General features: G+C 38.9%; 1 protein-coding gene across 2 annotated transcripts in view; it reads left to right on the forward strand.

The window, feature by feature from the left end:
- The window catches only part of cacna1ia (calcium voltage-gated channel subunit alpha1 Ia), a 520,467-nt gene that overhangs the window by 266,601 nt on the left and 229,525 nt on the right, over positions 1 to 24,341 (forward strand). For both annotated transcript variants that reach the window (XM_061885398.1, XM_061885399.1), the window contains exon 5: positions 23,389 to 23,486. In XM_061885398.1, coding sequence (XP_061741382.1) covers positions 23,389 to 23,486 — 98 coding nt within the window. The remainder of the gene's footprint in view (positions 1 to 23,388; positions 23,487 to 24,341) is intronic.

Genomic DNA, 24,341 nt, shown 5'->3' on the forward strand with positions numbered 1-24,341 from the left:
AACAACAACAAGGCCGGAAATGTGTGCGGTGAAAAAACTTCCGACCGGAACTCTAATAACTAAAGTTCCTTGGGTGAAAAATGCACTCTCACTACACCAGTATGTTTAAGAGCTTTCATGGGGAGTTTATTTACAGATATAAGTGAGATCTTTACACTACTTTATATTAGAAATGGCAACAGCAGAGGAATGTCCCATAACAAGAAGATAGAGAAAAAGAAGAAGACTATCGACTACAAAGGCGGAAGCAGGATTTATGCAGATCCCAAATACAGATCAGCATGTGCCAGTAGGTAAAAAAAAGTTGCATTTGCATAATATAGCGAAACAAAACGCCACATAATGTCTTACCTTATACACACACCATTATAATACTCATATGTTTAACGCGCTGACAATCCACCAAGCGGAGCGGCTCCATAGCTTACTAAAATCGTACTAAAATTTTTTGATAGATTTTTGAGCACTGTGTGTAATGCTCTATATTTTCAATGGAACATATAACATGTTGGTGTTGTTTACTTGAGTGATATTGACATCATACCTCTTACTACGTATCTCGTATGTGTTACTGCCATCTACTGGTCACACTTATCATTACACCATGTACCAAATAAAATTGCTTTGAAGTCGGTGAGCAAAACCAAAATTATTCCATACATTAGGCCTGCCGGGTTATTGGGCGCACTGTCGAGTTTTGAGAAAAATAAAGGATTTTAAGTGCGCCTTACAGTCTGGAAAATTAAGTACTATATATTTGGAAATAACTCGTTACTAGAGCTGTGCTGGCAAACGGTTCAAATGTTTATTTAGATTAATTACAGTATATTTTTTATTACTTACGATAATATGGGTTGTTTGCAACTTGCTCTAAATTACATTACCAAAAAATATAATGTAAACATGTATTTTTTTAATGTCTATATTTTTCGCAATTACTAATACAGCAGGAATATTCAACAAAGTTGTTTCGATGCCCACATTTCCAGAACATTTCTGGACGGGTTTAGATTAAACTTTCAAAAAGTGTCAGAGATGGGAGGAGGAACAAGTGATTAGATTCCGGAGGATTTCATATTATCTTTAAATGGGGCTTGGCGGAGGTCTGCACCCTCCAAGTGCATTTCGAGTTTGGATCTCCAGCCTAGCCAGACACTACCTGGACACGCTTTCCAATGCCATAGATGTTTCAGGGATTTTTTTGTCATCCTGGGCCACGGGTGGGTCAATTTTGTTCAAAATTTTTATCCAATTAATAGTAATGATGGATTAATCCACATTAAAGCGTTAAATTCGACAGACCCAAAAAAAAAAAAGTAATGAGTTTAAATGATGTATCACCATTGGAACCAACAATAAGTGCCCCAGGTAAGTGTGTGATGGATCAGTAGAGTACATCAGACAAGGTAGAGAGAGATAAGGTGAAGGAACATTAGTCTTCATTTGAACTGTGGACGCCCATTTTGTGTTTGTGCCTTTAAACCCTGTAGTGTTCTGCCATGGAATTAGTCTGTGAAATCACTAAATTACTCAATTTCATCATATGCCCTCTGAGATAGTTTAATCTGAATATTTACTTACATATTTGGACAACTGGACCTACTACCCTCATTTCAACTCCACACCTTAGATTAGGCTAAATTACTTTGACCAAATCTTCCTTCTTTTGCCATAATCTTCTGTTTTGCATTTGGTCAATATTTTTTTTAATCCAAGCACATTAGATCGATTCAAGAACTCCTTCATTCTGCACTCCATCCAGCTGTATAATCACTCGCCATACAGCAATAGATGATATATATATATACACTGTAATATTGTACATGGTAACTGTTATATACTGTATATATATATATATACATATATATATATATATATATATATATATATATATATATATATAATATACTGTACATTTATTATGTAAATATTAGGTACATATGTTATTAGGGCTGTGAATCTTTGGGTGTCCCACGATTCGATTCAATATCGATTCTTGGGTTCACGATTCGATAATATATAGATTTTTTCGATTCGATTCGATTCTCGATTCAAAAACAATATTTTTCCGATTCAAAACAATTCTGTATTCATTCAATACATATGATTTCAGCAGGATCTACCCCAGTCTGCTGACATGCTAGCAGAGTAGTAGATTTTTTTTAAAAGCTTTTATAATTGTAAAGGACAATGTTTTATCAACTGATTGCAATAATGAAAATTTGTTTTAACTATTAAACCAAACAAAAATATGACTTATTTTATCTTCGTGAAAACATTGGACACAGTGTGTTGTCAGGCTTAGGGACAGCGTGGCGCAGTGGGAGAGTGGCCGTACGCAACCCGAGCGTCCTTGGTTCAATTCCCACCTAGTACAAACCTCGTCATGTCCGTTGTGTCCTGAGCAAGACACTTCACCCTTGCTCCTGATGGGTGCTGGTTAGCGCCTTGCATGGCATCAGTGTGTGAATGTGTGTGTGAATGGGTAAATGTGGAAGTAGTGTCAAAGCGCTTTGAGTACCTTGAAGGTAGAAAAGCGCTTATACAAGTACAACCCATTTATGAGATGCGATGCAAGTGTAAGCCACTGTGACACTATTGTACTTTTTAAAAATTTTTTATAAATGTCTAATGATAATGTCAATGAGGGATTTTTAATCACTGCTATGCTGAAATTATAATTAACATTGATACTGTTGTTGATAATATTCATTTTTGTTTCACTACTTTTGGTTTGTTCTGTGTCGTGTTTGTGTCTCCCTAATGTAATGCAGTTCTGAGTGTTGCTGGGTCAGGTTTGGTTTTGGAATTGGATTCCATTGTTATGGTGTTGCTGTGTATTATGTTGGCTTGATAAAAAAAATTAAAATAAATAAATCGATTTTTTTAAAATGAGAATCGATTCTCATTTTTTAAAAATGAGAATCGATTCTGAATCGCACAACGTATTCGATTCGTATTTAAATCGATTTTTGCCAACACCCCTATATGTTATATTTTACATCGCTATATTTAGTCTATTTATACCTGCATTGTCCTTTCCATCCTTACACTTTCCATCATTGTAACTGAGCTACTGTGTGGAACAATTTCCCTTGTGGATCATTAAAAATTGTCCAAGTCTAAGTCTAGTTCACACTGTCATCCATGAACACAACATGTTTCTCATACTGAAATTGCAATATTATCATACGGCAATATTTACAGCTGCATATAAAATTTGGCTTTTGATCTACTTTTTCACTCAAGTTCAAGTATATTTATTCCCAATTATGCAAGGAAAAGTACTTTGTTCCCGGAGAACATTGACTTTAATGGACACTTTGAAGCAAGCACACTGCTAATTTGACACCTAAGTCCCTCCAGCTTTGACGTTTTAAAGCTGCTTCTTTTTCTCAGCTGTCAAAAGCCGGGTCTACGAAGTTGGGTCTTCCTCATTGTAGAATTCTCCAGAGGTGTTTCCAATTTTAACGCAATATTGCAGAACTTATGATGAAGCAGGAAAACAGACAGGAATATGCGAAATAATCCTAAGCAGGGGGGGCTTTAGGCCTGGGATATTAAACCAAGTTGTTTTGGGGTCCAAGTTTCAAGAACTCTAAGGACCGGGAGACCGGACTTCTCCCTGCAACTTTGGTTTTATTTTGTTTATTCAGTGGACCCAGCCTCCTCTACAGTACGCATTTGATGTCTCTGTCAATTCATTTTGTCAAACATTTTTACAGGAGTGCTGTGCTGTTTTTTTTTTTTGTTGTTGTTTTTTAAAGCTAATGAAAGTCTCTGTAAAGCTAATGATAATGTATCGTTACTTATTTTAATACAATGATAAGTCCTTCCAAAATTACTCTTTGTAGACATGTAAGCAAGCATTGGAAACCTTGCACAAACATTCGCCTTGAATTGTGTGACCAAAACACCACCATCACTGTTTGGTTCTCCAAAAATATAGATTGTTAAATTTTGATAGTATTTAAAAATTATTATTAACACGAATGGCCCATCGAATCCTAAATAACAACGCACCAGCGCCACTTAAGCATTTTGTCCAGTTTACATCTGCTGTGACAACTACAAACACACGAGCCTCCACCAGGGGGCAGTGTATCATACCCAGATGTGAAGCCTATTTTGCACAATAATAATAATTATAATAATAATAAGTATGTGTCAATGAATGGGAATTTTATGACTTTTCTTAATTTGATTAGATGCTATAGTATAATTTTATCGTTAAAAATTGTATTGCATGATTTTTGTATCTCTTTAATTTAGGTAGCCAGGGACTGCAGATGGAAATGGTCTATTTAACTATAATCTGGTGCAGAACATATCTATCTTTGAGCTTAATGTTTCCGTGCATTGTCCCTTCAAATAAAGACTAAACTAGTAAACTTTACTCGCCGGCCACCAGTTAAACAGCCCAACTGATGAAAAAGAGAGGACCTTAAATGAAACATACTTCTATAACTAAATAAGTTGAACGAATGCCCACTGACTGCAATCTACGGCAATATATTGGTGATATGAATCGCGTTAACAAAAACTAATGTAATTGTCAAAGGGGAGGGGACTTGGGCCCCTTCTACACAAAGCCAGCTAAGGTTATTCAGGATAAATCCCGCCTATCCTTATCCTTGTCCAGACACACACAATGAATATTGCATTGTTGCATTGTTTATGAATTTACATTCTTATTTTGTTGAAGTATTATTCAATAAATATATTTATAAAGGATTTTTGAATAGTTTCTATTTTTAGAATATTTTTCAAAAATCTCAAGTACTCCTTGGCATACCTTTAAGTACCCCCAGGGGTACGGGTACCCCCATTTGAGAATCACTGTGTACCACTTTTTGGTTGGGGGATCTCGGTGACAGGGAATAATCAGTCTGGGTTAGCAGACTTTTACAGACTTTTTATTTTCTTTTTCTTTTTCTTTCCACTCTGTTGAGTCTCTCTCCCTCACTCTCCGTCCCCCTCAGTGTCTCTGGGCTCCCTCCTCCTTCCGGGCTCCTCACGCTGCTTTCAATAAAGAGACAGGTGATTAGACAACCCGTCCCAGCTGGGTAATCCACTCACCTGCAGCTGCTTCGTAGCCGGCTTCCGCACATGCTCCGCCCAGAGGCGGCGCATGGACCACGCCCCCTCCACACACTGCTCTAGTGTTTTTAAGATATTTATTTTTGCAAAAATGATTGTCTCCCAACTGAACTGAACCCCGGGGGCAGGCATGGTGTCATTCCCAGGCCCGACTTTACTCTGGGCTGCCAGTTCAATAGCTGTCCACTAATAACCCTCCAAAACAATGCTTCAGTAAACGCGCAAAGACAAAATACTGAGGCACAGCTGTGTTCTTCATTATATTTACTCCTCCAGATGTCCCCCACATGCAATTTTATCACTAATCCCTGCAATCGTGAAAGGGTTTGTGGGTGTTATGTGTAAAAGATGTTGTCACTCACTATCATCCACTCGGGTGACATAAAACACCAATGCAATATATGTGCCATCGTGCTCAACACAAGAAAGCAAGTGTGTCCTTCTTCGTTTAACAACTCCCTTTTGAAGCCCTAGCCCTTATTCAGGATCCCAGCTGCCCACGTTCAATTAGTGGCGCGCAGATACGGTTGTGTCTGAGGTGGGTGGAAATGGCTGGCCCCAAAACAACACTTCAGCTCTTCTTCAGTCTGTGACATTTCCATCGAGCCGCAGTGTGTCGCACGGCCCGGTAACATTTCAGCACAACGCTGGGACTTGCTTGGCGACACACTCGCCAGGGGAGCAGTTTAGATAATGCAAGAGTTTACCAAGAGAATGGGCAGGGTTTACAAAGGAAGGTAGACAAAAATGCGCTGGGGTTTTGGTAGAAGCACGGAAACACGGTATTGAATGGACGTAGCATCTAAACATTATAGTCCGACTCTGGTTTTTGGTATACCAGTATTAGTATAGTACCGCGATACTAATGAATCATTTTCAGTACTATACCGCCTCTGAAAAGTACCGTTACATGAATCTATACCTGACATCCACTGTATTGATACCAAGTAGAGGAGCGTATCTAGTTGATACTACAATGATCACATCGATATTTCTTAGTATCACAAAATTCATCCATCCATCTCCTACCGCTTTTCCCGTTCGGGGTCGCAGGGCATCGCAAAATCGGTTTTCCTTTTTTTCATTTATTTATTTTTTATTTTTTTTTATATAAATAATGTTTAAACACACAGGAAATATCTCCCTGGGCACATGAGGACTTTGAATATCACCAATGTATGATCCTGTAACTACTTGGTATCGGATTGATATAACCGGTCCATTAGGTCGATCTACCCTTAACATCCACTGTAATGATACCAAGTACAATAGCACATATATTCGATACTACTATGATTACGTCGATATTTTTTGGCATTGCGAAATCTTTCTTTTTTTTTTTTTTTTTTATATTATGTTTATAAACTCAAGAAATATGTCCATGGACACATGAGGACTTTAAAAATCACCAATGTATGATCCTGTAACTACTTGGTATCGGATTGATATAACCGGTTCATTAGGTGGATCTACCCTTAACATCCACTGTAATGATACCAAGTACAGTAGCATATATATTTGACACTACTATGATTACGTTGATATTTTTGGGCATTACAATATCTTCTTTTTTTTATTATTTTTTTAAATTAATATTATGTTTATAAACTCAGGAAATATGTCCCTGGACACATGAGGACTTTGAATATCACCAATGTATGATCCTGTAACTACTTGGTATCGGATTGATATAACCGGTTCATTAGGTGGATCTACACTTAACATCCACTGTAATGATACCAAGTACAGTAGTATATATATTCGACACTACTATGATTACGTTGATATTTTTTGGCATTGCAACATCTTCTTTTTTTATTTTTTTTTTAATTAATATTATGTTTATAAACTCAGGAAATATGATATATGATGAAATATGATGAGGACTTTGAGTATCACCAATGTATGATCCTGTAACTACTTGGTATCGGATTGATATAACCGGTTCATTAGGTGGATCTACACTTAACATCCACTGTAATGATACCAAGTACAGTAGCATATATATTCGATATTACTATGATTACGTCAATATTTTTTGGCATTAGGACATATTTCGTTTTTTTTTTTAATTTATGTTATGTTTATAAACTCAAGAAATATGTCCCTGGAGACATGATGACTTTGAATATCACCAATGTATGATCCCGTAACTACTTGGTATCGGATTGATATAACTGGTCCTTTAGGTGGATTTACACCTAACATCCACTGTAATGATACCAAGTTCAGTAGCACATATATTCGATACTACTTTGATTACGTCGATATTTTTTGGCATTGCGACATCTTTCGTTTTTTTTTTTTTTTATTATGTTTATAAACTCAGGAAATATGTCCCTGGACACAAGAGGACTTTGAATATTACCAATGTATGATCCTGTCACTACTTGGTATCGGATTGATATAACCGGTCCATCTTTAGGTGGAGCTACAGTTAACATCCACTGTAATGATACCAAGTACAGTAGCACATATATTCGATACTACTATAATTACGTCGATCTTTTTTGGCGTTACAAAAACTTCTTTCATTTTTGTTTTATTTATATTATGTTTATTACTGCGATGAGGTGGCGACTTGTCCAGGATGTACACCACCTTCCGCCCGAATGCAGCTGAGATAGGCTCCAGCACCCCCCGCCACCTCGAAAGGGACAAGCGGTAGAAAATGGATGGATGGATGGATGGATGGATGTACTCCAAAGGTGTAGTCAATAAGTTCCTTACTTTTCTCTAGTGTCTTGTTGTGGGGCAGACTGGCTTGTACATGTACATGCATACTAAAATTCTCTGCAGTTGCCATTCCTAATACAAAGTAGCGATTAGTTTTATCGTACAAACACAGTTTCCATATGAGTTTAGAATTTGTGTTAGATGTAAATATAAACGGAATACAATGATTTGCAAATCATTTTCAACCCATATTCAGTTGAATATGCTACAAAGACAACATATTTGATGTTCAAACTCATAAACATATTTTTTTTTTGCAAATAATAATTAACTTAGAATTTCATGGCTGCAACACGTTCCAAAGTAGTTGGGAAAGGGCATGTTCACCACTGTGTTACATCACATTTTCTTTTAACAACACTCAATAAACGTTTGGGAAATGGAGAAAATAATTGTCATCAAGTGGTCTGCTGCTTTTTCGCTTCCTTGCTCCCTGTACGTTTCATGTAGATCATAAATGTGAGATTATCCTTCGACCCATCACCCTCACCCCCTGGGAGGTGACAGGAGCAGTGAGCAGCAGCAATTCCAACCCTTGATGCTGATTGCTAAGCAGGGAGGTAATGGGTCCCATTTTTATAGTCTTTGGTATGACTCGGCCGGGGTTTGAACTCACGACCTACCGATCTCAGGGTGAACACTCAAACCACCAGGCCACTGAGTGGGATGTATAAAGAAAGCTGAGAGAAAAAAGAAACAGAAACGTTTTAGTGATATTTTTTATTTATTCAATTTACAAACCCCGTTTCCATATGAGTTGGGAAATTGTGTTAGATGTAAATATAAATGGAATACAATGATTTGCAAATCATTTTCAACCCATATTCAGTTGAATGCACTACAAAGACAAGATATTTAATGTTCAAACTCAAACTTTATTTTTTTTTTTTTGCATATAATAATTGACTTAGAATTTCATGGCTGCACCACGTGCCAAAGTAGTTGGGAAAGGGCATGTTCACCACTGTGTTACATCACCTTTTCTTTTAACAACACTCAATAAACGTTTGGGAACTAAAGAAACTTATTGTTAGAAGCTTTGAAAGTGGAATTATTTCCCATTCTTGTTTCATGTAGAGCTTCAGTCATTCAAAACAGTCCGGGGTCTCCGCTGTTGTATTTTACGCTTCATAATGCGCCACACATTTTCAATGGGAGACATGTCTGGACTGCAGGCGGGCCAGGAAAGTACCCGTACTCTCTTTTTACAAAGCCACGCTGTTGTAACACTTGTCTTGCTGAAATAAGCAGGAACATCCAAGATAACTTTGCTTGGATGACAACATATATTGCTCCAAAACCTGTATGGACCTTTCAGCATTAATGGTGCCTTTACAGATGTGTAAGTTACCCATGCCTTGGGCACTAATACACCCCCATACCATCACAGATACTGGCTTTTGAACTTTGCACCTATAACAATCCGAATAGTTATTTTCCTCTTTGTTCTGGAGGACACCACGTCCTTTGTTTTCAAATATAATTTGAAATGTGGACTCGTTAGTCCACAGAACACCTTTCCACTTTGCATCAGTCCATTTTAGGTGAGCTCGGGCCCTGCCAAGCCGGCGGCGTTTCAGGATAGTGTTGATACATTGGTTTTGCTTTGCATAGTAGAGTTTTAACTTGCACTTACAGATGTAGCAACCAACTGCAGTTACTGACAGTGGTTTTATGAAGTGTTCCTGAGCCCATGTGGTGATATCCTTTACACACTGATGTCGGTTTTTGATGCAGTACCGCCTGAGGGATGAAAAGTCCATAATATCATCGCTTACGTGCAGTGATTTCTCCAGATTCTCTGAACTTTTTGATGATTTTACGGACCGTAGATGGTAAAATCCTTAAATTCCTTGCAATAGTTCGTTGAGAAATGTTGTTCTAGAACCGTTTGAAAATGTACTTACAAAGTGGTGACCCTCACCCCATCCTTGTTTGTGAATTACTTAGCATTTCATGGAAGCTGTTTTTATACCCAATCATGGCACCCACTTGTTCCCAATTAGCCTGCACACCTGGGGATTTTCCATATAAGTGTTTGATGAGCATTCCTCAACTTTATCAGTATTTTTTGCCACCTTTCCCAACTTCTTTGTCACGTGTTGCTGGCATCAAATAAGTTAATGATTATTTGCAAAAAAAAAAAAATGTTTATCAGTTTGAACATCAAATATGTTGTCTTTGTAGCATATTCAACTGAATATGGGTTGAAAATGATTTGCAAATCATTGTATTCCGTTTATATTTACATCTAACACAATTTCTCAACTCATATGGAAACGGGGTTTGTATATCTGTCAGTTTAAGCTCTAAAAACTACAACATGGCTGACGGAGTTAAGATGCAGTCGAAGGGGATTTAGCCTGTAAAAAGACAGTTAGAAAATTCTGACAAGTCAGAAAGCGGCTTGAAGATGGTCCGTTAAAACAAACTCCATGCAAAGGTTTTGCCCAAAAAAATAAAAAAACACCATTACTTGTTATGTAGACCACAAGGACGTGTTTTAGATTTAGAAAAAAAAAATCATGAAATGAGCCCTTAAAGACCTACTGAAACCCACTACTACCGACCACGCAGTCTGATAGTTTGTATATCAATGATAAAATATTAACATTGCAACACATGCCAATACGGCCTTTTTAGTTTACTAAATTACAATTTTAAATTTCCCGCGAAGTGTAATGTTGAAAATGTCGCGGAATGATGACGCGTGCATTTGACGTCTCGGGTTGTAGCGGACATTATTTTCCAGCCCGATCCAAGCTATAAGTAGTCTGCTTTAATCACATAATTACACAGTATTCTGGACATCTGTGTTGCTGAATCTTTTTTCAATTTGTTCAATTAATAATGGAGAAGTCCAAGTAGAAAGATGGAGGTGGGAAGCTTTTAGCCTTTAGCCACACAAACACAGCCGGTGTTTCCTTGTTTAAAATTCCTGAAGATGAAGCTTTACTATGGAACAAAGCGGTCAAGCGAACATGGATCCCGACCACATGTCAACTGGCAGGTTTCGGTGAGAAAATTGTGGGAATAAGATGGCTCTTACCGTAGTTATGAGCGGAGCCGGCGTCCTCCTGCAGCTGCTGCAGCGACTATTAACTCCTCCCACTGAGTGACTGCCGGTCTCTACACCCGTGGCCACACCCCTCCGACTTTCAGTTACCTTATAATCTCACTAAAACACTAGCAAAACAACAGGCAGATAAGGAATTTTCCTGAATTATCCTAGTAAATGTGTCTAATAACATCTGAATCGCTCCCACTACAGTTGCTTTTTTTTTTTTTTTTCCCCTAGTCCTTCACTCTTAATATCCTCATCCAGGAATCTTTCATCCTCGCTCAAATTAATGGGGAAATCGTCGCTTTCTCGGTCCAAATCGCTCTCGCTGCTGGTGGCCATGATTGTAAACAATGTGAGGATGTGAGGAGCTCCACAACCCGTGACGTCACGCGCACATCGTCTGCTACTTCCGGTGAAGGCAAGGCTTTTTTATTAGCGACCAAAAGTTGCGAACTTTATCGTGGATGTTCTCTACTAAATCTTTTCAGCAAAAATATGACAATATCGAGAAATGATCGAGTATGACACATAGAATGGACCTGCTATCCCCGTTTAAATAAGAAAATCTCATTTTAGTTGGCCTCTGAGGGCTTCATTTTTCCATTAACATTATATCTGCTTGTGATTTTATGAATTTGTTTGAAGCACAGAATTTCAACAAATCAACAAAATAAGTTTTATTTTCATCTTAAATTAAATGTTTTTGAACATTAACAGACAGCCTTTTTTTTTTCTTTTGAATTTGCAGAATTTATTTCCAAAAATTGCATTTAAAAGTGCAGTTTAGTTTAGGTGTTTGCAGTAGAAAATAAATGTCGCAAATGCTTGTATGCCGTCATGTGACATGTGAAAATCAGTGTAGGTCAACCAAGCCAAGATATCTCTTGACAGCAAGCAGCGCTCGAACTATCTGAGTACAAAAGAGGCTTACATCTTCCTGCAAAAAGCAGATACGAGCAAAAAAATCCAATCAAACTATGCAATGGAACAGTTCCTACTACTTTATCAAAAAAAAGATTTGTTGAGTGTTATCAAGGATTATACATTAGTCACGTTCCCAGACATATTGAATTGTTGTGCTCCAGACGCCATTCTCCACGACAAAACGGATAAAAACTTAATAAAGCATGGAGGTCTACAATTTCTTTGTGTGCGGCTGGGTCAAGGAAATAGGTATCAAGATTCTTCCCGGATAAATATGCAACGTTTTTGCTCGGGTAAGGATGCATTTCATGATTTAACTTTGTGTCTAAATAAGCCATGTTTGTTGCTGTTACAAAGAGCGTATTTTCCTTGTCTTAATCAAAAAATAACTATAGATGTCAAGATTTTGTACGTGCTGTAAGCTTCATTTATGATTGCTGTCTTTGTTAAAAGCTTATCTTTTTTGGAGTTTTCTCACATTTGTTTTTTATTTCATTTAAACTAGGTTATGTGATACATCACAGTCAATGACACGAGCATGGTTATATACAAAACCCAAAACCAGTGAAGTTGGCGCGTTGTGTAAATTGTAAAAAAAAAAAAAAACATTCCAATGATTTGCAAATCTTTTTCAACCTATATTCAACTGAATAGACTGCAAAGACAAGATATTTAACGTTCAAACTGGAAAACGATCTTATTTTTTGCAAATATTAGCTCATTTGGACTTTGATGCCTACAACATGTTTCAAAAAAGCTGGCACAAGTGACAAAAAAGACTGAGAAAGTTGAGGAATGCTCATCAAACATTTCTTTGGAACATCCCGCAGGGGAACAGGCTAATTGGGAACAGGTGGGTGCCATAGTTGGGTATAAAAGCAGCTTCCATGAAATGCTCAGTCATTCTCAAACAAGAATGGGGCGAGGGTCACCACTTTGTGAACAAATGCGTGAGCAAAATGTCCAACAGTTTAAGAATAACATTTTTGTCAACAAGTCACTGCAAAGAATTTAGGGATTTCCCCATCTAAAATCCGCAATATCATCAAAAGGTTCAGAAAATCTTAAGAAATCACTGCATGTGCGCGGTGATATTATGGACCTTTGATCCCTCAGACAGTACTGCATCAAAAGGTGACATCTGTGTGTAAAGGATATCACCACATGGGCTCAGGAACACTTCAGAAGACCACTGTCAGTGACTACAGTTGGTCACTACATCTGTACGCGCAAGTTGCAACTCTACTATGCAAAGCCAAAGCCATTTATCAACAACACCCAGAAACGCTGCCAGCTTCGCTGGACCCGAGCTCATCTAAGATGGACTGATGCAAAGTGGAAAAGTTTTCTGTGGTCTGACGAGTACACATTTCAAATTTTTTTGGAAACTGTTTGTCATGTCCTCTGGAACAAAGAGGAAAAGAACCATCCGGATTGTTATAGGCTCAAAGTTCAAAAGCCAGCATCTGTGATGGTATGGGAGTGTATTAGTGCCCAAGGCATGGGTAACTTACACATCTGTCAAGGCACCATTACTGCTGAAAGGTACATACAGGTTTTTGGAGCAACATATGCTGCCATCCAAGCAACGTTATCATAGACGCCCCTGCTTATTTCAGCAAGACAATGCCAAGACACATATTACAACACCTTGGCTTCATAGTAAAAGAGAGAGGGTACTAGACTGGCCTGCTTGTAGTCCAGACATGTCTCCTATTGAAAATATGTGGCGTATTATGAAGCCTAAAATAGCACAACTTGTCAACTTTACTGGTTTTGGGTTTTGTAATATGAAGATAATACCTAAAATCGGAAATAATAACATTAAGCGTATAACAAACAAACCTTTAACTGAGTGATCACTGCAAACTCATGCATTCTTTGATTCTGCTTATTCGGACTTTTTCTCGTCGTTTTGTAAAATCTTGCACTCTTCCCCCCTTTTTGAGTACATCCCCAGAAACTCTGAGGAAAGGTTTACCTTTTCGCAATTTGAATGATTCGTACAGCCGAAAACAAGGCAAGTATGGGGCCTTTTTTTTGCCGAGAAAGGCTAAATGGAAACCATTATCCATTGAGAACAGAGCCAGCTTGACCACCACAAGTATTCATTGGGCGGGACGTGACATCAATAAAATCCCAGCAATATATAGTTGTGATTTTCCACACATATTTTGAAATTACCGTTTTTCAACATTCACAAATTTCCAGAAATTCCTGTTTTTGGTAATGTATATCCACCCTTAAGTTCGACTACTCCTTTCAATTTTTGTGGAAAAAAACAAACAAACATTGAAACCGTTCCACCGTCGAAACACTCCTCATATGCAGGACAAAAACCAAGTTCGTTAAGGAACTAGAAAAATTCCCAGTTTTTTCCGAAATTCCAGGAATTTGTCAAGTAAAAACTGTTATTAATTCAACATTTGTTGACCGATTTACACAATTCTAACACCAACCAATTCAGCTCATTAAGGACATTTTCATAATCATTTAAAAAATAAAAATCTAGTTTTTCCCAAAATTCCCAAATTTCTAGGAAGTTCCCGTTGAAATTTAACGGGACATTTTTTCCAAGTTAAATAATAAATAAATGGGTTGTACTTGTATAGCGCTTTTCTACCTTCAAGGTACTCAAAGCGCTTTGACACTACTTCCACATTTACCCATTCACACACACATTCACACACTGATGGAGGGAGCTGCCATGCAAGGCGCCAACCAGCACCCATCAGGAGCAAGGGTGAAGTGTCTTGCTCAGGACACAGCGGACGTGACGAGGTTGGTACTAGGTGGGATTTGAACCAGGGACCCTCGGGTTGCGCACAGCCACTCTCCCACCGCGCCACGCCGTCCCAAAGTTGCACAATTCCCACATTTTTCTACCTATTCAAACCATTCCAACCTCAACACATTCCACTCATCCTGGACATTCAAACTAACACTTTCTAAAGTTCCAGAACCAAATTCGGGTTTCCCTGGAAATTCAGACTCATCAACATTCAAACCATTCTGACATTCAAACTATTTCAGCGCTTAAACGATTTCAACATTCAAACCATTTGTACATTCATCCTACGTTCCATTAGAATTTGGGTTCAGCGTCAGCCGTCCCAACATTTAAACCATTCCAACATTCAAACTGTTCTTACATTCATACTACATTCTGGCAGCATTTTTAGTTCAACTTCAGCATTGGAGCTTTCACATGCAAGTCCTTCAAGAATTGCCTCATCTAGTTGTTATTGTCATTGTCTTATGTTCTGCTCTTTTTTCCACAAGTTGGAGACATTATGTCATCATGACATTATGCCAACCTTGAGACCTCCGAATTCGGGATATTTGGGGGTGCAGGGGGTTGAGGTGGGCAGGGTCGGTTTGGGCGGGGCGGACCGGGGGCGGGGCTAAGGGGGGAGGAGTATTTTTATAGATAGAATTCACTGAAATTCAAGTATTTCAGTGTTCATTTATTTACACATGTACACACGCACTCTTCTACTCATTGTTGTATTTGAAAGTACAATGCTTTGCAGCCAGTAGCCAAGCCTTTGAAGGAGCATAGGTATGGCCAGCATTTGTGAAATATCATTTGAAAGAAAGGAGTAAATTTAGGGTTGAATTGTCCATCCTCGTTCTATTCTCTGTCACTATATTTCTAACCACGCTGAACACCCTCTCTGATGATGCATTGCTGTGTGGCACACACAAAAGTGCCTTCATCAAATGCACCAGTCTGGAATCTTCCATCTCTCCCTAGCATGCCCCTCCCCCTTCGATCTGTCGTGGATTAACTGAAATTCTTGTTTTCAATCATTTTGGAACTTGCAAGCGTACTTCTTCTTCTTACTCGTCGTTGCCATGTCTCTTCTTCGTTCATATGCTTCGTCTCTGTTATGTGTTTGGACATTACTACTTGCCATAGTTTTGGAGCAATGCATGATGGGAATCCGGATGTTGTGTGTCAGTGTTTTAACGTGGCGGCTGGAATAAACACACGCTGAGAAATACTGTAGCTCCGTGCCTGCCCACTTTATGGGTTCTATATAAACCATTGGGTAACGGACACATATATAATAGTCTCCTTCTTGTTGTGTGTGCCGTTACGCACTGAGCTCCAAAAGCCGTAGATCAGTGGTTCTCAAATGGGGGTACGCGTACCCCTGGGGGTACTTGAAGGTATGCCAAGGGGTATTTGAGATTTCTAAAAATAGCAACAATTATAAAATCCTTTATAAATATATTTATTGAATAATACTTCGACAAAATATGAATGTAAGTTCATAAACTGTGAAAAGAAATGCAACAATGAATCAGTGTTGACGGATAGATTTTTTTATGGACATGTTCCATAAATATTGATGTTAAAGATTTCTTTTTTTGTGAAGAAATGTTTAGAATTAAGTTCGTGAATCCAGATGGATCTCTATTACAATCTCCAAAAAGGGCACTTTAAGTTGATGATGACTTCTATGTGTAGAAATCTGTATTCATAGTTGAATCACTTGTTTATTTTTCAACAAGTTTTTCGTTATTTTTATATCTTTTATTTTTTCTGAATAGTTCAAGAAAGACCACTACAAATGAGCAACATTTTGCACTGTTATACAATTTAATAAATCAGAAACTGATGACATAGTGCTGTATTTTACTTCTTTATCCCTTTTTTCAACCAAAAATGCTTTGCTCTGATTAGGGGGTACTTGAATTGAAAAAATGTTCAGAGGGGGTACATCACTGAAAAAAGGTTGAGCACCACTGCCGTAGATGTTATAACGTGACTGGGCCGGCACGCTGTTTATAAGGAGGAACAGCGGACGACGGGCTGTCCTCACTCAGATCCGGCTGGAAATTGGGAGAAATTCGGGAGAATGGTTGTGCCAGCAGATTTTCGGGAGAGGCACTGAAATTCGGGAGTCTCCCGGAAAATTCGGGAAGGTTCGCAAGTATGCATTATGTGCATGTTTTACGGATGAAAGTGAATGGCGAACGTTTGCTTACGTTCCAACACGGTGCTCATACTGTGTTTACCTCTACTTTCAATCAGAACATTGGGGAACTGTTAAAGACGATCTATGGCGGTTAGTAATAACTGAGTGAACCTTTGTCAATGAGATTAAGGACGCGGGGCAAATGCAGGGAGACATTTGATTGTAGACAGTTGAAGGACTGATTTCCCCAGGTCACGGAGGTGTGTGTGTGTGTGTGTGTGTGTGAGAGTGAGAGACGAGAAGAAAAGCTTGCTTGCGGAGAAGTCTGGTTGTCTGGCTGGTTGAGGGATTTAACAAGTTACCTCCAGGCAACTTCAACACTTTACTAATACCCTCCTCCATTCACACCCCATCTCCCCGGATTATAAACAACCTAATGTAAATAATCAAATGTACTTCTAATGTATTTACTTGTTCTTATGCTATCTGAACTCACTAAGTTCTCTGCTGGCTGTACATATCCTACTAAATAAGACCTACACTGTTTCAATGTCCACATTTCTTTGTTGATGCAATTATTGATGACTGAAGTACTGATATCAACCAAAGCTCCTCATCCCACCCCCTGTATTGTAAATAATGTAAAAATGTCAATGTACATATTATGATGATTAACCTGTGTGATGACTGTATTATGCTGATAGTATATATTTGTACCATGAATTGATTAACGTGGACCCCAACTTAAACAAGCTGAAAAACGTATTCGGGTGTTACCATTTAGTGGTCAATTGTACGGAATATGTACTGAACTGTGCAATCTACTAATAAAAGTATCAATCAATCAATCAAACCTTTTGTCTTGGTTACCTAGGCTGTTTTTTTTTTTGTTTTTTTTTGTTGAATCTCATTCAAAATTATAATAATCCCTTCCCTGGAGAAAATGAGTTGAGACAGCACAAGCCCCGATTGCTACGTGGTCCTGTTGCTTTGCTGGGGGGGTACAATTAGTGGCTCGAGCTGCTGCCTGTCAGCTGTGGGCTACGACAATTCCCCCCCTTGTTGCAACAGCTCCGACTCAAGTGCGAGTTGCAGTCAATGGAAAACTTTGCCGTCTTTGTGAGAGACAGGTTGTGTTGTCGAAGCCAGTGGATGTTATTAACCTGAGTGGGGAAGTGGCGATGCTAATGGTATCATGCTGCCTCAACACTGTTGTCGCCCCAGGCAATGTAATGTGGTGCACACATCAGCGCAAATAAACACGGCCCGATGTTGACTGTGAAACACATTCAAGTAAAGTAGAGCCTGGCGACTTGGACGGTTAGTTGGACAAATAACTTAAAATTCCATTTTTTTTTTTTTTTTTCCCCCTCAAGGTGGCTGCTGGTGGTAGGAGCTCTGTGCTCTTGTATCATTAAGTTAGGTTAAAGTACCAATGATTGTCCAACACACACAAGGTGTGGTGAAATTTGTCCTCTGCATTTAAGTTAAAGTTAAAGGCCTACTGAAATGCGATTTTCTTATTTAAACGGGGACAGCAGGTCCATTCTATGTGTCATACTTGCTCATTTCGCGATATTGCCATATTTTTGCTGAAAAGATTTAGTATAGAACATCCACGATAAAGTTTGCAACTTTTGGTCGCTAATAAAAAAGCCTTGCCTGTAGCGGAAGTAGCAGACGATGTGCGCGCGACGTCACGGGTTGTGGAGCTCCTCACATCCTCACATTGTTTACAATCATGGCCACCAGCAGCGAGAGCGATTCGGACCGAGAAAGCGACAATTTCCCCATTAATTTGAGCGAGGATGAAGTGAGAAGTGAAAGACCTGGAAAAATATGAATAGACGGCAGAGCGATTCAGATGTTATTAGACACATTTACTTGGATAATTCTGGAAAATCCCTTATCTGCTTATTGTTGTTACTAGTGTTTTAGCGAAAGTCGGAGGGGTGTGGTGACCGCCAGTGTCTCTGACGGAAGCCACGTTTCTCGACGAGGCGAAGCGAAGGCAGCCGTTGGGGCCGGGCTAGGATTTTTTTTTTTTGTTCCTCCTCCACGGTGGAAGCATCCCACGTTTCGGGGCGGCCGGTCGGAGGAGGCAAGAGAGTCCACAGCTGCCTCTTTGACAGGTGCACGAGGAACGACGCAAGCTCTCCACTCATGTCTATGGTAAGAGCCGACTTATTAGCACCATTTTCTCATCGAAACCTGCCGGTTGACATGTGGTAGGGAACCTTGTTCGCTTGACCGCTCTGTTACATAGTAAAGCTTCACCGTCATCTTTCGGGAATGTAAACAAGGAAACACCGGCTGTGTTTGTGTCGCTAAAGGCGGCCGCAATACCTTGCTTCCCCCCCTACATCCGTCTTCTTTATAGTCTCCATTATTAATTGAACAAATTGCAAAGATTCAGCAACACAGATGTCCAGAATACTGTGGAATTATGCGATTAAAGCAGACGACTTATAGCTGGGATCGGGGCTGGAACAAAATGTCCGCTACAATCCGTGACATCACGTGCACGCGTCATCATACGCGTCGTCATACCGCAACGTTTTCAACAGGATACTTAGCGCGAAATTTAAAATTGCGATTTAGTAAACTAAAAAGGCCGTATTGGCATGTGTTGCATTGTTAATATTTCAGCATTGATGTATAAACTATCAGACTGCGTGGTCGGTAGTAGTGGGTTTCAGTAGGCCTTTAAAGTAGCAATGATTGTCACACACACACTGGGTGTGGCGAAATGTGTCCTCTGCATTTGACCCATCACCCTTGTTCACCCCCTGGGAGGTGAGGGGAGCAGTGAGCAGCAACGGTGGCTGCGCCCGGGAATCATTTTTGATGATTGAACCCCCAATTCCAACTCTTGATGCTTAGTGCCAAGCATGGAGGTAATGGGTCCCATTTTGTTTAGTCTTTGGTATGACTCGGCCGGGGTTTGAACTCACGACCTACCGATCTCAGGGCGAACACTCCAACCACTGGGCCACTGAGTAGGTCCTTGTGACATCCTTTTGTGTTCCTGATATTTCCCTTTTATTTTTATGTGGGTTTTTTTGCCTTTTAGTTGGGACCCTTTGGGACTATGCGACAAGAGATGACACTTTCGTTTGATTGATTGATTGATTGATTGAGAAATTTATTGACATCTAAAATAATTGAAGTGAGGTGAATTATATTTATATAGCGGTTTTCTCTAGTGACTCGAAGCGCTTTACATAGTGAAACCCAATATCTAAGTTACGTTTAAACCAGATTGGGTGGCACTGGGAGCAGGTGGGTAAAGTGTCTTGCCCAAGGACACAACGACAGTGAGTAGGATGGCTGAAGCGGGAATCGAACCTGGAACCCTCAAGTTGCTGGCACGGCCACTCTACCAACCGAGTTACGCTGCATCCATATATGTTGAATCCATCTAATGCTTAAAAAAGGCAAATGGATGGCAAAAAGAAAAAGCCAAAAGGCTTGTTTCCATTGTTGTCCATTAAATATTCACATTTGATACATTGAATAATAAAAGATGTTTAACCTGTAACATTTATATTAAAAAATTACGAGAAAAAAAAAAAAAAATTATGTACGTGTACACAGTAATCATGTCAGGTGATTTTAAAAAAAAAAATACCCTTGGCCTGAGTCTGGACCCTCTCTCCAAAGGCCCAGGCTTAGACCGATTGTTTTATTTTATTTTTTATTTTTTTCCTCATGGGATCAATTTTGGTTCAGATCAGGGAGGAGTTGAGCTGAGCCATGATTTTGTGGCAGTAAATATATATATATATATATATATATATATATATATATATATATATATATATATATATATATATATACATATATAGTCACACAGTGTTACTGTTCAAACTGTGGGTAATGTTACAGTGGCCAAAAATATTAAGTATACTGCCTTTTTTTTTAATACATATCTAAGCTTACTACGCTACTGTATTTTAATGTTGGTCAATATGGTGGTACTTTGAAAACCAAGGGTTTTCTGAGGTGGTTCTTGGTGAACACAGTTTGAGAACCACTAGCTCAAAAAACAAACCCCCTTCCTGAGAAGGAAATATTTGACTTTTCGAGGAAAACAGAAAGTCAGCTTTTGCCATACACATCGTTCACATGTGCCATACACATAGTTTATTAGAAGCAACCAACCCACAATCTCATCAAGATCACCGGACCTGTCGCCATGGAACCCTCTGTAAAGGTAGAGCTGAAAGCAATTACTCTCAAACTGATAAAAGTATAACTTGATTTAAGTACAATGTTTTATTTTCCTATATTCAAACACAGTGTTACTGTTTAAACTGTGTGTAATGTTACAGTGGCAAAAAATATTAGGTTTACTGCCTTGTTTTTAATAAATACTTAAGCTTATTACGTATTTTAATGTTGGTTATTATGAGGTGAACAAAGTTTTAGAACCACTAGCTCAAAGAACAAACTCCACTTCCTAAGAAGGAAATATCAGACTTTTCAAGGAAGACAGAAAGTCAGCCTTCGTCTTACACATAGTTACACATAGTATATGAGGGGCAACCACCCCACAATCTCATCAAGATCACCGGACCTGTTGCCATGGAACTCTCTTTAAAGGTATCGCTCAGAGCAGTTACTCTCAAACTGATTAAAGTACAAACCCGGTTTCCATATGAGTTGGGAAATTGTGTTAGATGTAAATGTAAACGGAATACAATGATTTGCAAATCCTTTTCAACCCATATTCAGTTGAATATGCTACAAAGACAACATATTTGATGTTCAAACTGATAAACATTTTTTTTTTTTTACATATAATCATTAACTTTAGAATTTGATGCCAGCAACACGGACTAAAAAAGTTGGGAAAGGTGGCAATAAATACTGATAAAGTTGAGGAATGCTCATCAAACATTTATTTGGAACATCTCACAGGTGTTCAGGCTAATTGAACACCTGTGATTGGGTATAAAAACAGCTTCTCAAAAAATGCTCAGTCTTTCACAAGAAAGGATGGGGCGAGGTACACCCCTTTGTCCACAACTGCGTGAGCAAATAGTCAAACAGTTTAAGAACAACGTTTCTTAAAGTGCAATTGCAAGAAATTTAGGGATTTCAACATTTACGGTCCATAATATCATCAAAAGGTTCAGAGAATCTGGAGAAATCACTCCACGTAAGCGGCATGGCCGGAAACCAACATTGAATGACCGTGACCTTCGATCCCTCAGACGGCACTGTATCAAAAACTGACATCAATCTCTAAAGGATATCACCACACGCTTCAGAAAACCACTGTCACTAAATACAGTTCTTCACTACATCGGTAAGTGTAAGTTAAAGCTCTACTATGCAAAGCGAAAGCCATTTATCAACATCATCCAGAAACGCCGCCGGCTTCTCTGGGCCCGAGATCATCTAAGATGGACTGATGCAAATTAGAAAAGTGTTCTGTGGTTTGACGAGTCCACATTTCAAAATGTTTTTGGAAATATTCAACAACGTGTCATCCGGACCAAAGGTGAAGCGAATCATCCAGACTGTTATCGACACAAAGTTCAAAAGCCAGCATCTGTGATGTTACGGGGGTGCATTAGTGCCCAAAGCATGGGTAACTTTCACATCTGTGAAGGCACCGTTAATGCTGAGAGCTACATACAGTGTAACGCAGTGGTGAACATGCCCTTTCCCAACTACTTTAAAATTTTTTGCAGCCATTAAATTCTAAATTAATTATTTTTTGCAAAAAAAAATAAAGTTTGAACATCAAATATCTTGTCTTTGTAGTGCATTCAATTGAATTTGGGTTGAAAAGGATTTGCAAATCATTGTATTCCGTTTATATTTACATCTAACACAATTTCCCAACTCATATGGAAACGGGGTTTGTATAACTTGATTTATTTTATTTTATTTTCCTATATTCAAACACAGTGTTACCGTTCAAACTGTGTGTAATTGCAGTGGCCAAAAATACTAAGTATACTGCTTTGTTTGAAATAATTACTTAAGGTTACTACACTACTTTTTTAAAAATTTTGGTTATTATGGTGGTACTTGGTGAACCACGTGTTCTCTGAGGTGGTTCTTGGTGAACACAATTTGAGAACCACTACCTCAAAGAACAAACCCTCTTCCTAAGAAAGAAATATCTGACATTTTGGAGGCGCTCAAGAAGAGGACAAGTAGTCTACCGTTCCGGTCCAGCATTTCTTAGCTTCAAACGGTTAAGTACAAAAGGTCTGGAAGGTATTTCTGTGACAATAAAAAAAAAACAGTCTGGTTTCAAACCTTTCGGTTAAGCTTTTTGGTGTAAAAGCAGTTTGGCTTTGGGGCCACAAACAGTTTAGGCACGCTGCAGAAATGACTTGCTAACAGATGCCAGCCTTTAAGTGAGCAATGCATCCTGCGGGCAACACTTGGAATAGAAATTAATCTTCAAGTCTTTTTCATGTAATTCCCTTCCGTCTTATCTGCGGAGCTGGCGTCCCACACTGCTGGCACAGGTGAGATTAGATCAAAAGACTGACCACTGAGGCTGAAACACAAGCAGGTGGACCTGCAGCCATGCTCATGTGTGTTTGGCGTATTTTGACTGTAAAAAATTCAAAAGTATGTTCTATCTCTCTTTTTTTTTTTTATCTCCAGCATGGTAGAATACTCCCTGGACCTGCAGAACATCAACTTGTCGGCCATTAGGACGGTGCGGGTGCTTCGTCCTCTCAAAGCCATCAACAGAGTGCCAAGTGAGGAGATCTTTATACTTGTCTGCTCGTCTGTGTGTTTTTTTTTAGGTTTACATCTTCATCAAAGATTATTGATATGTAATATGTCTCTGCTGCCATGCCACCTGATCTCCTTAGCATCATTAAACATTCACACTACCCTTAGACTCTGAAACACAGCACCATCAAATCACTTAACACAGATTCATTGATTTATTTGAGAACATAACTGCTCTGATGGTGTGTAAAGATTTGAGTCAGGTGGACTTTATGACACCTTTTGTGTAAATGTGTGTGTGTGTGTGTGTGTGTGTGTGTGAATATGTATATATATAGTTTACGCATGTATTTCGCTACTTCTGTCGTCACACGGACGAGATTGGAAGGCATACCGGGTGATACAAATTACACTGAAGGTTGTGATATAAATGGGAGGGGGGCGGGGTTTGGTGCTAGCGGGGTGTATAATATAAGTAGTAAGAGTCATGGATGCATCGCATTCTGGGTATTTGTTATGTTGCGTTTATAATGTGTTACAGAGCCGATGTTCTCCAGAAATGTGTTTGTCGTTCTTGTTTGGTGTGGGTACACAGTGTGGCACATATTAGCAAGAGTGTTAAAGTTCTTTATATCACAACCTTCAGTGTAACCGGTGTGGCTGATGAACAACACCCCTGGTTTAAACAATAGTACAAGCAAAAAAAAAACTCTTTATGCTGTGTCATTACATTCAATATTTTTAAACAAATTTGCAGCTCCCATAGTCCTTGTGAAATGGGTAAAAATGGCTCTTTGAGTGGTAAAGGTTGCTGCCTCCACCATTTTGAAGATGACTACAGGGAAAGCGTCACTCGTGACGTCACGAATTTGACACGG

The sequence above is a fragment of the Nerophis ophidion genome, linkage group LG23 (assembly GCF_033978795.1).
Source record: "Nerophis ophidion isolate RoL-2023_Sa linkage group LG23, RoL_Noph_v1.0, whole genome shotgun sequence".
NCBI classification, from domain to species: Eukaryota; Metazoa; Chordata; class Actinopteri; order Syngnathiformes; family Syngnathidae; genus Nerophis; species Nerophis ophidion.